The sequence below is a fragment of the Cydia amplana genome, chromosome 7, assembly GCF_948474715.1.
Source record: "Cydia amplana chromosome 7, ilCydAmpl1.1, whole genome shotgun sequence".
Classification (NCBI taxonomy): domain Eukaryota; kingdom Metazoa; phylum Arthropoda; class Insecta; order Lepidoptera; family Tortricidae; genus Cydia; species Cydia amplana.
Genome location: NC_086075.1, coordinates 11,274,638 through 11,289,716, shown reverse-complemented (window position 1 = coordinate 11,289,716; position 15,079 = coordinate 11,274,638). Strand labels below are relative to the sequence as shown.

The 15,079-nt window shown below is 37.2% G+C and overlaps 1 protein-coding gene across 1 annotated transcript; it reads left to right on the top strand.

Annotated features, from left to right (window-relative positions):
• Positions 1-127: 127 nt before the first annotated feature.
• On the top strand, positions 128-3,276 carry LOC134649469 (NPC intracellular cholesterol transporter 1-like). Its single transcript, XM_063504225.1, has one exon. The coding sequence runs from the start codon at positions 165-167 to the stop codon at positions 2,973-2,975; it is 2,811 nt and encodes a 936-aa protein (XP_063360295.1). The 5' UTR covers positions 128-164; the 3' UTR covers positions 2,976-3,276.
• Positions 3,277-15,079: the final 11,803 nt, after the last annotated feature.

Sequence of the window (15,079 nt, the reverse complement as noted above, 5' to 3'; positions counted from 1 at the left end):
CAATGCCGGACTATTCATTGTTTTCAAGACGGAACAAAAATAATCACATTTTAACTTTTTGGCTACTTTAAGTGTATAAAAGTTTGAAATTGACATTGCCTCCTTTTTTATATAGTCATATAAATTGGAAAATTGAAATTTTTCCTGTTACCCACATTAAAGGCATGCCATCAAAAGAGAAAATTAAGACCCCTCAACAACTATGGGAGAATGTTTCATCAAGATTTGTCCACTTTGTGGAGCAATTATTTTTCATCCTCGGAGTACACGTTGGAAGACATCCAGTGCGGACTGTTGTATTAAGTTGGACCTTTGTGATATTAAGTGGAGTTGGATTGATGAAGTTCCATATAGAAAAGAACCCCATGAAACTGTGGGTTCCACCTGAATCAGACTTTTACCGTGACACATATTGGTATGTTAACCAGTTTGGAACTGCCTTCCGCCTGCAGAGGGTGCTGGTGGAAGCCGATGATGTCCTGCAGCCTGATGTACTACAAGCCATATACAACATCACAGAGCAAGTAAATACTCTTCGAGTTAGATATAATCACACTGATTACTCCATAAATGAACTGTGCTATAAAGTCCCAGCTATTACAAACTTTTTTAATTTCAACACAAAATCTGTGAAACAAGTGAGTGATAATTCTAGCTTATCAAAAAACAATAAAAATAGTGATAGTGAATTTACAGATCCAACATCTTGGATCGGTGAAGACTTTTACTGTGGATTTATTGAAAACTTTCCGATGACATGTTTGCAGCACAATATTGTAGATTTGTTTAAGAATGACTTAGATTTAATTAAAGGTGCAACTAAATATGACATTGTTAGTAAAGTAAATAGTGTTAAGATTAACCCTGTTTCGGGTCATGATTTTGATTATACAGAGTTGCTGGGTGGCATGAGTCATGATGAAAACGGAGACATTGTTGCAGCCAAGTCTGTTATACTGACTTGGTATACAGAAGTAAATATGTCAGCCGTTGACTTGAATGAAGTGGGTAATTTAGTAGGGACTGAAGACTGGCTTACTGTGCCTCTTGGTTTGTGGGAACAGAAATATGTCGATTTAATGGTCACATTATCAAACAATCTGAGCAACATTACACTCTATTATGAAGCTGGAAGAAGTTTCGCTGACGTAAGTGGAGATGCGATAATGCAAGAACTTGGTAAACTGTTCATTGGTATTCTTTTAATGTTTATGTATATACAGTTTGGACTCTCTAGATTTACCTGGTTAGAGGTAAGGTTGACTTTAGGCAGCGTAGGTTTACTGTGTGTAGGTATGGCATATATCTCGGCCGTTAGTTGGTGTTCCGTCATTGGTATCTCATTTGGTCCCGTCCATTCGTCTCTACCATTTCTCCTAATGGGTTTAGGTGTAGACGACATGTTTGTAATGCAAGCTTGTTGGGAAAATTTACCTGAAGCTGACTCGCGAAAGAGCATCCCATATAAAGTGGGGCTGATGCTGAAACACGCAGGCGTGTCCATCGTCATCACTTCCTTCACTGATATTGTCGCCCTACTGATTGGCGCCATCACAATTTTACCATCGTTAAAATCTTTCTGTATATACGCGGCGTTTGGGGTATTTTTCATTTTTTGTTACTCTGTTACTTTCTACGTAGCTGTGTTTACCCTGGATATAAAGAGAATAGAAGCGAATAGAAATGGTATCCTATTTTGTTATCGCCACAAATCTCCAGTTTCGCTGGCTAAGGATAAGACTACTATGCAAAAATTGTTTGCAAAATTTTATAAAAACGTGGTTTTTACTACACCTGGTAAAATAATAGTCATTATATTTACATTGGCTGTAACAGGATTTAGCATAGAAGCGATACTTAAATTGGAACAGAGGTTTGATCCTAAATGGTTTATTCCCGAATATTCTGACTACAAGCAGTACCTGAACGTTCACGACCACTATTACCCAGAAGAAGGGCATACAGCAATGGTTTTCCTCGGAGAAATGGATTACCGCCAAGAACTGTCGCATTTGTATAATATGACGAAATCTTTGGAAAATAAGACGTATGTTAAGGATGTTGTTACTTGGCTCCATCCTTTTCACGGATATGTACAAAGTAACTTCCATTTAGATGTGTACAACTCAACCGCCGTTTCAAAGGAACAGTTCAACTTGTATTTATCTAAGTTCTTATTTAGTCCAATCGGTGGAAGATACCAAAGGAATTTAAAGTTTTCAAAACCGTTTAAGTGTGGTCAATCGGCAACGACGATAAAGGCATCTCATATATCATTTAAATTTACAAAATTCAACGGACCAGACGAATACATTCCGGCAATGAATCAAGTAAAGAATTTAGTGGAGAATGCGTCCATATCTTCCGGTGACGGATATCGCAGCGTATGGTCGAAAGTCTTCGCCAACTGGGTCACAGATGAAATCATAGCTGTCGAAGTCGAGAGGAACGTAGAGTTGGCTCTGCTGTGCGTCATGGTTTGCACGGCAGTCTTGATAACAAATCTGCAGATGTGTTTTTGGATATTCATGTGTGTTCTATTAACAATAGTAAATGTTTTAGGTTTTATGCAAAGATGGGGGATGACTGTGGACATAGTTTGCTGTATCGGACTCGAGCTTGCAATAGGTTTGTGCGTGGACTACGCGGCGCACGTAGGACACACGTTCCTCACGATTCCTGACGGCTCTCGATCCGATAGGGCTTTCAAAACGATCACGGCAATAGGCGGTGCGGTGCTGTTAGGTGGAGGGGCTACCTTACTTTCCTTGTCTCTTCTAAGCATGTCACAAGCTTACACTTTCCAGACATTTGCCAAAATTTTCCTTCTCGTCATAATTTTCGGCTTATTCAACGGGTTGGTGTTTCTGCCAGTGGTCCTGTCGTTAATAGGACCGGCAGGACATAAATCAAACGTAAAAGGGCCTGAAGAGGTAGAAATGAACGGAAAACAACGCGCTCTAGAAACAGAATGAAGAATACATATATATCGCGGAAACCGGCAATTTTCAGGACAATGCCTAGAAATTGATTTGTAAGAGCTGGCGTGACTGGAAACGTCGATAGATTAGTACAAATCTTGTGCCAGCTTTCATGAATCGTCTTGCAGCTCTTCCGATCTTCAGTACGGCAACATGGCAACCACGTGCTCAGAATGTGTGATAGTAAATACGATGATAGCGACAGATTAGATTATGATTATTAATTAATAAATGTATGATCCACAGCAATGTATTTAATAACAACTAATGATATATTTTTTGTTCACTAGTCATGTTATTCTTAGGACAAATTTATTAGATTTTGTGAATGATTCTGTTTAATCACCTTGTAAGATATGTGAACGTAGTCACTTGAATGTTTTCCGCTTATAAATTCTCCTTTGTTTGTCATGTTCTTGCCATAGGGTTATGAAAATGGATATCTCGGTAAGCAAATAATTTTAAATGATTTGTAGTTGTACAGCCAGCTACAAACTTGAATATGGATGTGCTAATGTACTCACAATTTCTTAGCGTCGATTAGGATTCAGACTGTTTAGTAGCGAGTATGTAGTGAAATATATTTTTTCCTCGCTGATACACTAATTAATATAAGTAATAATGGCAATCAATCAATAAGTATAATGTAGGTACGTAAATTATCAGCGGGATGGATGGTATGCATCTAGGGCAAAGTGTAAAAGTTATCTTTATGTAAACAAGTACCTAGCTACCTATAAGTACCTGGTAGGAGTCGCGTAACTATAGCTATACTTCGTTTTTGCAAGCTTTCATTTAACTTGACACGTTCGTATGTAACAAACTTTTTTTTAAATCTTTTAAACCATTTTTCAACCACTTCCTGATATCCGATGAAGGTGAAAATTTGCATACATATTATGTAAGTCGGGTGACAATGCAACATGATGATACCATCGAACTGATCTGATGATGGAGATAGAAGGTGGCCATAGGAACTCTGTGGTAAAATAACGGAACCTATATGTTTGAGGTTTTTAGAATTGTGTCGATGAGTATTAATTGCCTGTGGAAAGAAAAGTACAGTCACCAATAAAACGTTGTACCAAAAATGAGACTTGCCGATTAAGACGTGAAAACTTTTGAAAATTAGTTGTAAAAGATCTTACCTATATTATTTAAAATTGTTACATATTTGCTGTTTTTAACAAAAGTGTTTTTCTAAGAAAAATACACTTGGAGATCGATTGCTTACCTTTCTAATGCTAAAATAAACGAAGTATGGCTTAGCTGTACCCTGTACTTTTTTTTTTAATATTTAGCATTATCTTACTGTCTGTACCCATTTTGTTAAAAACGCATGCATAACATTGTATTTAATAATCAAGTTTTTGTATTATTTATCATCACTTCATTATGATAAAACATCAGCCTCGTATAAACTTTTGATATTATTATATTTGAATAAAGAGAAAAATCTGTACCTATAACAAAACCGAAAAGAACATTGGTTTTATACTTAATTTCGTATTAAACTTGTGGAAAGAGTTGTTATTGTAAATTTTCGTTAAAGAATACGTAGGTTCGTCTTACGTACGAACAATGTACCTACATCCGTCATAAAACGTAGTAGGTATGTATTGTGACTACCAGCCTAAACTGTTTTAATACACGGTTTTGTCTATCTCGATGTCTGTATCATTTGATCCTAGTCTTGCGAGGGGGACTTGAGAAGGAAATTATCCTTAAACGATTGAATCATTTTGTACCTATTCCCATGTCCAGTCTGGAACGTGAAAAAATGTGTACCTACAAAATGCAAATGAAGATGTGCATTTTATGAGCATAATTCATAAGAGCAGATAGAACGAGTAGAATGACAAAATGCATTACCGTGGTGGCTTTTCCTTGTGGTAGAAATACTTGTTCCTTTCAAGTTACTTCTTAAGTCGGTAAGTAAGTACCTACATAAGCACGGAATAAGTAATAGACATAAGTAACATAACAACCCTAGAGAAAAAGTTGTTCTATCCGTTTAAAAGGTTAATAATATGCTAACAATAACATGAAACTCCACCTGTTAGAAACAAGAATAATAATTAGTTGCGAGTGCGTCACTGAAGATATTATTTTATTAAGACGAAGATGGGGGACCCGCGCGATATCGCCTTTTCATACAAACGTAGTCCTCATTTTCCTCTCTGCATGGATATTAATCGAAAATGTTTTGACGCATTTTGTTGTATATCAACCACAGGCTATAGGTTTATGCGTCGTTGGACTAAAAGTAAATATGGCGATGTATAAAAATGTCTACTTGCATAAGTTCGTGCGTATATAATTTTGACGAAGTATAAAAATGTGCATCTGTATATTAGACCAAATACAAATATGTTGCGGCACTAGACTAAAAGTAAATATGGCGATGTATAAAAATGTCTACTTGCATAAGTTCGTGCGTATATAATTTCGACGAAGTATAAAAATGTGCATCTGTATATTAGACCAAATATAAATATGTTGCGACACTAAAAGTAAATATGGCATATATAAATATTAATAAATAAAATGTTCTCAGTTTTTTTTTATAATTTATAGATAAAAGTTTGTCTGTTTAGAATTCAGCTTGTTTGTTGATCGCTTATCTATTAGCTTGTTCATATTTATTGAATATTATTCGTTTTAATTTAAGAACTAGATGTTACGAGGGGATGAATTTGTTCCGTATATGTATTATTATAATCCTGGACCTATGTAAAGAAAGTAGTCATTTTAATATTCCGACTTGATAAGACTTAGACATTTGTATACTTTGAAAGTAGTCATTTTTATATTCCGACTTGATAAGACTTAGACATTTGTATACTTTGAAAGTAGTCATTTTTATATTCCGACTTGATAAGACTTAAACATTTTGAAGTATTGGCTTTCTAATACTCGGACCAATTTTTATTTTATATCTAGACATTTTTATACATCGCCATATTTACTTTTAGTCCAACGACGCATAACCCGTAAGTTGGTTTTTTATTTTATTATTATTATAAGACTTAAAACGTTTAAAAATTTGTATGAAATCTGTTTTTCGCTCCTACATTTTACAATAATCAAAATATCTAAAAAAGTCGAGTCGGACCAAAAAAAAGTCTGCAGCGGATTTGATAGTCCACGCAGTGCAAGTGTAAAATAAATAATAAATAATAAAAAATTAAAATAGTTTTATTTGCCAAAAAGTTTACAGGTTTTACTTAACCTATGACTGCCACACTAGGCTACGCCTGTATTGTGTAGTCAGATTGGAAACATTACTACATTGAGTTACCTACATCCTACGCTGAAGTTTTATTTTCTAATAAGCATCTAGTACTAACTAATATGTTTAATTATGATAACAGGCTTAATCTAACAGGAACAATCACAATTTAGGTAGAGCAATAAGTTTAATATTAATTCATACTATTTTTTTTTTTTTTACCTATTGTATACAGCAATCATGTGAGGTGTGTTTGTGGTGTGAATGAATGTGTGTGTGTGTGTGTGTGTTATAAGACGTAGCGAGAGTGAAGGTTAAATTTCTATTATTAAAAGCCTACCGAGAGGTTAGACTATTGATTTTACCAATCATTTGTCTTCATTAGCTGCTCTGTTTCAATATAAGTAAGATTTTTTATCCAAGAAGTTACTATTATTTTAGCTTTGCTAGCAGTATAGTTTTTAATATCGCAATCTGTGTTGTTTATACGTCATAATTTCATAGAAGTTTGACGTCTAAAATAACACTTGCACTGCGTGAGCTATCAAATCCGCTGCAGACTTTTCTTGGTCTGACTTTAATGTTAATAACATTAGTAAGTACCTAAATGTCATGATAAACGTTGAAATCATTTTAGAGTGCTGCAGATTTACCTACAAATATCAGCACCACCAGCACATGATTGGCGGGACAGTATCTCGCGGCGAGGCGAGATATACTACCCGTCTTTTTTTATGTTAATAAAAGAGGTAGTCTATCTCGCCGCGAGATGGCTAAGATCTAAACTCATCAATAAATCTGTTATCAAAATGGTAAAAACTGATGGCCTTGCTTTTTAGGGTTCCGTACTAGTATATCAGCTGGTTTTTCCAGTTTAACAGATATATCATGAACGACATGACCTAATACCTATACGATTAGTGGCTTTACATAATTGAACGTTTAAAATGCCTGACAATTAATTTAATTGTAGTTACCTATAGCTTATATTAGCCTAGCTAAAGTAATTGCTGCTGTTACTGCTGTTAGAGCACTTAATCATAAGTACCTATCGTACCTAACACATTCATCGGCCACGCTACTGGATATCGGAATTGTGAGAGCTTTCCGAAAACGATCTGGGTTGGAAGGTCAGATGGCAGTCGCTTTCGTAAAAACTAGTGCCCACGCCAATTCATGGGATTAGTTGCCAAGCGGACCCCAGGCTCCCATGAGCCGTGGCAAAATACCGGGACAACGCGAGGAAAATGATTGTTAATTTTTTTTTAGCAAAAATTTGGTAAATTACCTACTTGTCTAGGTGTCGTGATCGATATTAGATCATACTAATTACTAAGATAGTGTGTAGAGTTTTTAGACATTCTGTAATTAGTTTGAATAGGTACCTAAGTTAAACTGGATTGCGGCAATGTAGGCAAACCGGACGGACTAGTTATTCTACAACCTAACATGTAGATGTAAATATAAATGCATAGTAAATATTATGGGACAACCTTACGCAAATTGACTTATTGACGACAAGCTCAATAAGGCATGTGTTGTGAGTAATAGACGATGATAAACATTTATATAATATTATACTTAATTAGGACTATTATAACCGCGAAAATCGAAGTTTGTCAATTGCGGGTATTTTTCGCTGTCACTCTAATTACGTCTTCATGAGAGTAAAAGAGGAAGATCCCCGCAATTTGCGAATTTCGGGTTTTACGGTAAGCCCCCAGGCCCGTAAAGTTTTATGAATAAGGGGGTAAACTTTTAACCTATCAGATCAAAGGAAAGTGAGTAGGTATCAATTAATTGTAACAACAATAGTAATTAATTAGACCTTTATCTAATATCTAATTATAGGTACTAAATATGATTGATTTAATCATATCTAAACACGCTTATCGAATGTTCCTAATCCTATTAGATACTTGACCAAACTTATTTACCTGTATTTAGATAGATTGATATCTACAACCAGCTACAAACCTAATAGTAGAAATCTAAGAAGAATTCGTGTCTCAAATTGTACTTAGGGTGGTATTCCACTTGTTCAATGTGTATTTGCGTCTCACATTTTGCTTAGTGAGAGAGACGACTTACATACACCTCTAATTAACTCTTTGCCTCTAACTAGCCTAACATGTTTTTTTAGAACTACCGATGATATGTTGTCACGTGTCAGTGAATTACTTAATCCCACCAAAGTCACTTTCTCGTTTTCTTAGGAATAATAATTATGAAATATGCGAACAATAGGTACATATGTATGTCAAGTGTATGTCACGTAGTGTATAGTGTACCCATATATACCTACCTTACATTACTACATAATTATTGTACGCAACATAATAACTATTGTTACTTTGTCGGGCTGTCATTAAGACATACATAAATTATTTATTGTCTGTGGATTAACCCATTTTGCGCTACAATGACCGCACGCCATCTAGCGATTTATCATTGAGTCACAATCATTACCCATTAGACGGAGCATTTACGACTCGCGGACCTCGCGTTCACCACGATGCACCAGGGCGCTCCCAAATTGATTTATATGGCCTATCGCCTATCCGACTCCGATCGAAGTTTCAGTAGATTTCGGCATAACATTCATGTTTCGACCGAAGTATGCATTTAGGTATGCAACTGAGTGGCGTGGCCGCGGCGTGGCACTAATCAAGTACCTAGAAGACAGGTTGTGACCACGGTACGAGACGACGTAAACTCTTCGTAATGCGAAATCTACTGGAGTAAAACTAACAAAGTAAAGTCAGTTCGAAGGTGACTCCACAGTGGAGGAGGAGTCCACACTTGTCATGCGTAATGGTTTGCATAACTCGAACAAGGCAGGATGGATGCAATGTTTCTGATTAGTTGCTAATTGTAAATTGGTCGTCCTGTCTTTGTCCAATCAAGTCGCCTGTTTGAAGTGCCGTGTAGGCTGAAATCTCAGAAATACGCGGTTTTAACAAACTCAATACTTGGAGGATATAATCAAACGGAGACGCCATGTCTGTAATTTTCTGTACAAAACAGTCTGCCGATTTTTGCGGGGGAGGGGAACGTCAAATGTATGCGTAACGTAAAAATAGCCATGTCAGATAAACGTCAGTCCATACATTGTGTATGACCGTTGGCCGCCTATTTTCGACAGAGGGGAAAGCCTGTTAATGGCTACTCCGTTTAGTTGTATCCTCCAAGACTCAATAATATGTTTAACGATCTCCGTATCTGAGTCGATATACAACTACACATATTTATTTAGTGACCCTGCCTACCCTATATAGCTCATAGGTAGGTATCCATGCTGCCATTGCTGCCTACGAAGGCGGAGGTCCCGGGTTCGAATCCCGGTAAGGGCATTTATGTAGATAATTGACTAATTGTAAGAATATCACGAATATTTTGTTCCTGAGTTATGGATGTTATCAATACCTATATATGGTAGGTATATTTTATCTATCTATTATAATATAAATCATCTATGAATAACCTATTAAAGAAGTGATTTATAGTTACTATATAAATATTAAAGAAATAACCAAAACACTGATATATTATGGGGTCATTTATTATAGAGGTACCTACCTAAGTACCTACCTACCTATAGGTAGTAACTTGGGAAGTGTAGGTTCCTATTAGATTAGTAGGTACTACCTATTTAATACTACTATACTAAAGTATTATGCTTCCTTAACGTGAGATTAATATCTAGATATGTAGGTACCGCGTATGTATAATTATCTACACCTTAGTTTTATTACACAATTATAAACATAAATATATACGTATCATATGGTACTTAAATGGAAAATAATCTTGTGTTAATTGTGAGATATAAATCTTAATTAGGTAGGTACAATTACCTAGAACTTACAACTTACACAAAGAACTGAGGGCTTACTTTTCTTAAGATTTTGTTTGAATAGCCGGTTTTGAACCCGCGATCTTACGAGTAGGTAGACTCGCGAGATCGCGGGTTCAAAACCGGCTCCAAATACATATTGCATTTTTCGGAATATATGTGCGATATAGCATTTGATATTTACCAGTCGCATTCCAGTGAAGAAAAACTAAGTAGTAATTATTATGTAGGTACTTACTTAAAACTTTGCGTTAAATTCTGTTTAACGCTTTAATATTAGGTACTTATTACTTATTAACTTTTTTAATTTAGAAATGGTTTTCTACATGCGAAGATTGCAATAGTTTACTTTTATGCTAAGTAGTTAACGCTCCCAATTCTTATATTATATGTGTGCTCCCAACTCATACTCAATTTAAATAACTTGTTGTCGGTAACTCATACCTCATACCTCCATCTTACATCTAATTAAAGGTTCATAATAGATTTACCGTTGCCGATAAGAATTCCGGCAACTGGAGCACGACTGCCCAATGTAAAGTTGCCGAACACAACACAAAGTAAGTATGTACTTACGATCGAGCTCACAAACATCTTTACAAGCAAACATTCCAAAAATATACACAACCTTTTGTAAGTGTCTTAGAGGCGTGTAATTATATTACATATTTTGGAACGTTGGATGGTAAAGATGATTGTGAACTCGACTGTACAAGACGGAGACCTTAGCTTCGGAAAAATATACAAAATTTATAGAGAAACGAAACCGCTTTATTTTATATAGGTACTATGCCTAGTATGCTATATAGTTAACAGGGTAATTGCAACAAAAAAAACATACTAACCACCTTATCTATAAAACTTTACAAGCCTTAAGTAATTAGTTAATTTGTGTTTTATCCCATAAGATTAAGACAAACTATTAACATCTAATTGAGATTTGTGTAGCGCGTTTATGAATAACGCCATTAGTCGGGTAGATAAGGTAATATGAAAATCAAACAAAATCAGTAGCATAGCTGTCAGTCAAATGGATCAGTTAATAATCGTTTGACGGAAGCTTAAAAGTCTAATGGCTTATTGTAGACGTTTCCGGGCTAGCTCTTACACCACTTTCTGCTGCGTGTAGCAGTAATCACGGGGCTGGGCTAGCTGCTTGGTGCATGACACTTGTTGCGTAAGTAGCTCAGCACTGGCGCCTGGCTTATCAGTTGCCACAGACCGGCGATATAATCAGCACAAGTAAGTTTCGTTTTTTTTTTCGTATATGGAACCAATTTCGAGAGTTATTACGTGGCATCGAACAAAGCTGTGTCGGGACCAGTTTTGGGCGATAAGTAACAACGAAAAATTTGGCTCAAGGGCGCCAACGTGCCAATTGTTAACGCTCCGTAGCGTATCGTGGTCATCTCTCTCTCTCACTCGTCCTCACAAGTGCGACAGTGACAGTTGCGTTTCGTTCACTACGGAGCGTTAACGATTGCACGCTGGCTACGCACCCAGTGTCCTTAACTTTAGCATACACCTGCTAGCATGAGCTGCGTTCTCGCGCTCAACTTCATACAGCGCGCATCAAGTATGGATTGTAGTGCATATTAGATATGAGCGCCGATAGGCATATAGCCGGCGGCGGCGCGCCGGTCAAAATTGGTCGGCGGCGGCGGCGAATCGGCGGCGTGGCCTTGAAACACCTTCGATTAATGAAAAAAGAATTCAAACCAAAATTTTACCGAAAAAACATGTGTTTGCTGTAAGAAAGTTATGAAATAAATGCATTTTTTATTTTCAAGGATAATTTATTGAATAATGGTACGAAAAAAATTGATATCGTATAAACTGTGGATGCGGAGGCGGTCTTAATCTTGGCGAGGCTCTGGCCAGAAGATCTTAACGAGGCCCTTATCTTTTCTATAAGTTAAAAATTGCGGATTGACTGTATCAGGGAAACGTCTTGTCGACAGTCCAAAGAAAATCGAGCTCCGTCATTAACCAATATCGATTCAACAAAACCGATTTATGTCAAAAATTGAGGCCTAACCCCGAGCTCCATGTAGGACATCAATTTAAAATGAGTTTGTATGAGTACCTCATTTTCTAAAATGAGGTGTTACAATGTCTTACTTCAAATGAGGTGAGGTACTAGCATATTTTCAGCGTCGACTATTCCATTAATTCCAACGGCGACAAAAATATTTAATGTATATACATATTTATATATTCATCACTTCCTTTATAAATAAATAAATAGTAACATTTAATTGGAGTGCAATTCTGGAGGTTAAGAATAGAACTTTTAGGAGAAAGATAATTTTAGAATCAAGTAAAATGAATAGAGGAGTGAAGTAAGACATTTTTGCGGTACGAAGTACTGCGACAAATGAACAAAATGAGTGGTACAAATGAGGTGCCTCACGAGTGAGCGACTCAACACTATCCATGTAACACCGAAGACTTGATTTCGACGCCTCCCAATGCGAGGCCAGAGGATGAGCTGCAGGTAAGCATACAGCTAAGAATCGAACGCCAAGTGTAAGCTTGGCTGACGGCCGAACGCCTGGAGCGCCGATTGCGGCGCGCTTCTTTGCGAGGCCGAGCTGCAAGAGAGCAGAGTGAGGGCGCAGGCCGATAAAGACTGAAGCCATAGTGTTAAAGACCTGGAGCTTTCCTGCGGGCGCATTCGTGCGACGCCAAAGGCCGAGCTACAATGGACCTAAGATCGGATAAGCACCAATGCTCAAGCGTTTTAAAACAGGCCGAAAGTTGAGCTCCAAACCGGGCCAAAAACTTGCAGGTTCAGATAGCGGCTTAATTCCATGCGAGCGATGCAAGGCCAAAGATTGAGCTGCGAGAGAGCAAAGCTTGAAATTTGAACAGTGGCCAAGTTTAATTGAGACCCGATTCCGACGCCCTTCCGTGCGAAGCCAACGGCTGGACATTTGGACGTGGAAACGCTTAATATCTCAAAATTAACCCCATTTAATACCTTTTAAAGACGTTTAACCATGCTTGCAATGGTTAAATTCGCGGTAAATGACGGATGGTTAGCTGGCAAAATTAGTTATGCATTGGATCGGTAATCCAAAGATGTGGGTTCGAGACGTTCGAGTCTCACGTTAGCCAGAGTTGATCACAGTTAATTTTTTCATTGTGATTGACATATTTATGTCTAGTGTATAATATACAATCTATAAATTGTAATGTGGAACGTTCCACAATAAAAATGGAAGGAAATCAGTATGTTTATTACAAGCATATTGATGTTAAAATTGAAATAATTTCGTTTCCCCAAGACTAGTAGAGACTTGCACACCTTATCTCTACTTTATAAGGTGCTGTTCTGCCCCTCTTCTCCAGCTTACCTTGCAGAACGGTTTAGATTTCTGGCGGATGGAAGTGACCACCGGCTGCGATCTAGTGCGGATCTTTCGCTCGCTATTCCTCCCCACAAACACCGGTCCTACAATAAATCATTTACGATACACTCTGTGAGGCTATGGAACGCGTTGCCATCTCCGCTGAGGCAGTGTCAGTCTGTAGCGTCGCTGAAGGCAAAATTAAAGAGGTTATGGCAATAATATTAATGTCAATTGAACGACACGTAGGTAGGATTGTGCGGTTATATATATTAGTATATTTGTAGGTATTTAAATATATATATATATTTATTTAAATGTATGTATTAATATTTTTATGGATATATAATTGTTTCGTATATTTATACATGTATATGCTTTTGCACCTAATGCATCGCATCGTATTTAGTTATGTTTCTAGGGTTAGCTACTTCTTTTAAGTCTCGCCGTCATGTACAGTTTATCTTAGTTTGACTACCATTTCATAATGTATCTCTCAGTTACTTAAAGGTTAGCTGGAAGAGATCCCTTAACGGGATAAGTTCGCCTTTGTACACATTTACTGGATTATCTCTGTGTTATGTACTTGTTTTGTGCAATAAAGTGTTTACTACTACTACTACTACTACTACTAGTAGCGCGGTTACTAGACAGATAAGTTTGCATTTGCCTTCGATATTTTTTAATTATATGGGCCTAAAATACCTTTTGAATGCCTATAAACTATTCGAAGTGGCCCGTTAATGATCTAAACTCGATTAAAAATATATTATCTGATTCCGAAAGTAGTAGTAACTACCAAGGTCACGCCGATGCCACGCCGATAGCGCAGCGTCGGCGGCGGCGGCGCGAAAATTTTGTCGGCGGCGGCGGCGCGCCGGCGCGGCGCTCATATCTAGTGCATATATGAGTTTTTTTTTATTTATTCAGAACACATACAGTCAGTGTACATACCTACATGATACATAAAGCAGAAAAGTTATATGACCACTATGACGTCTATTCTGACGTCTAGTGGTATTTATCCCATTTGTCGTGAGCGCGCTTGGCTCACGACTGCTCCGAGCAGTCATTAAGGCACAGTCTAATCAGAAACAAAGAGAACGCTTCATGCGACTCATGTGATAGAGAGGGACAACAATAATTCGATGTCAAACTACGGTCAAAACTTAAAATTCCATACACGTTACTTAGGCCCATTTGCACCATACCACAAACCCGGGGTTAAGCGATTTAACCGTTAACCAAGTGTCAAATTGTACTGGTAACCATGGTAACTCCAGGCTTAAAGGTGGTAGGCCTTATAATCTTTCTGGTTTAGCCCGCCTTTTAATTCACCATTTTGTGCATACTATGTATTTACTTCAATATTTGAATAGAATCCTTTACGTATTACATACAGTCAGCATCAGTAACGGATCAGACTACGAAAAGTATCTACAATTCTGTAGAAAACACGAACTGTAGGTAGTGTAGGTATATATTTCTATTTTGAAGAGTACTCAAGGGGGCAGATAGGTACCTACTTCTGGAGCGTTGTTTCATCTGCTAGCTATATATTGATGCTGACCTACTATTATCTATTTTTTGTGACCCAACTATACCTTGAGATGTCGAACCGTTTAGAATCACAATCAATACTGCATCTAGTTTGCAT

What these genes read in the sequence shown, in the direction of transcription:
- LOC134649469 (XM_063504225.1), top strand. Translation starts at nt 165, where the DNA reads ATGCCATCAAAAGAGAAAATTAAGACCCCTCAACAACTATGGGAGAAT.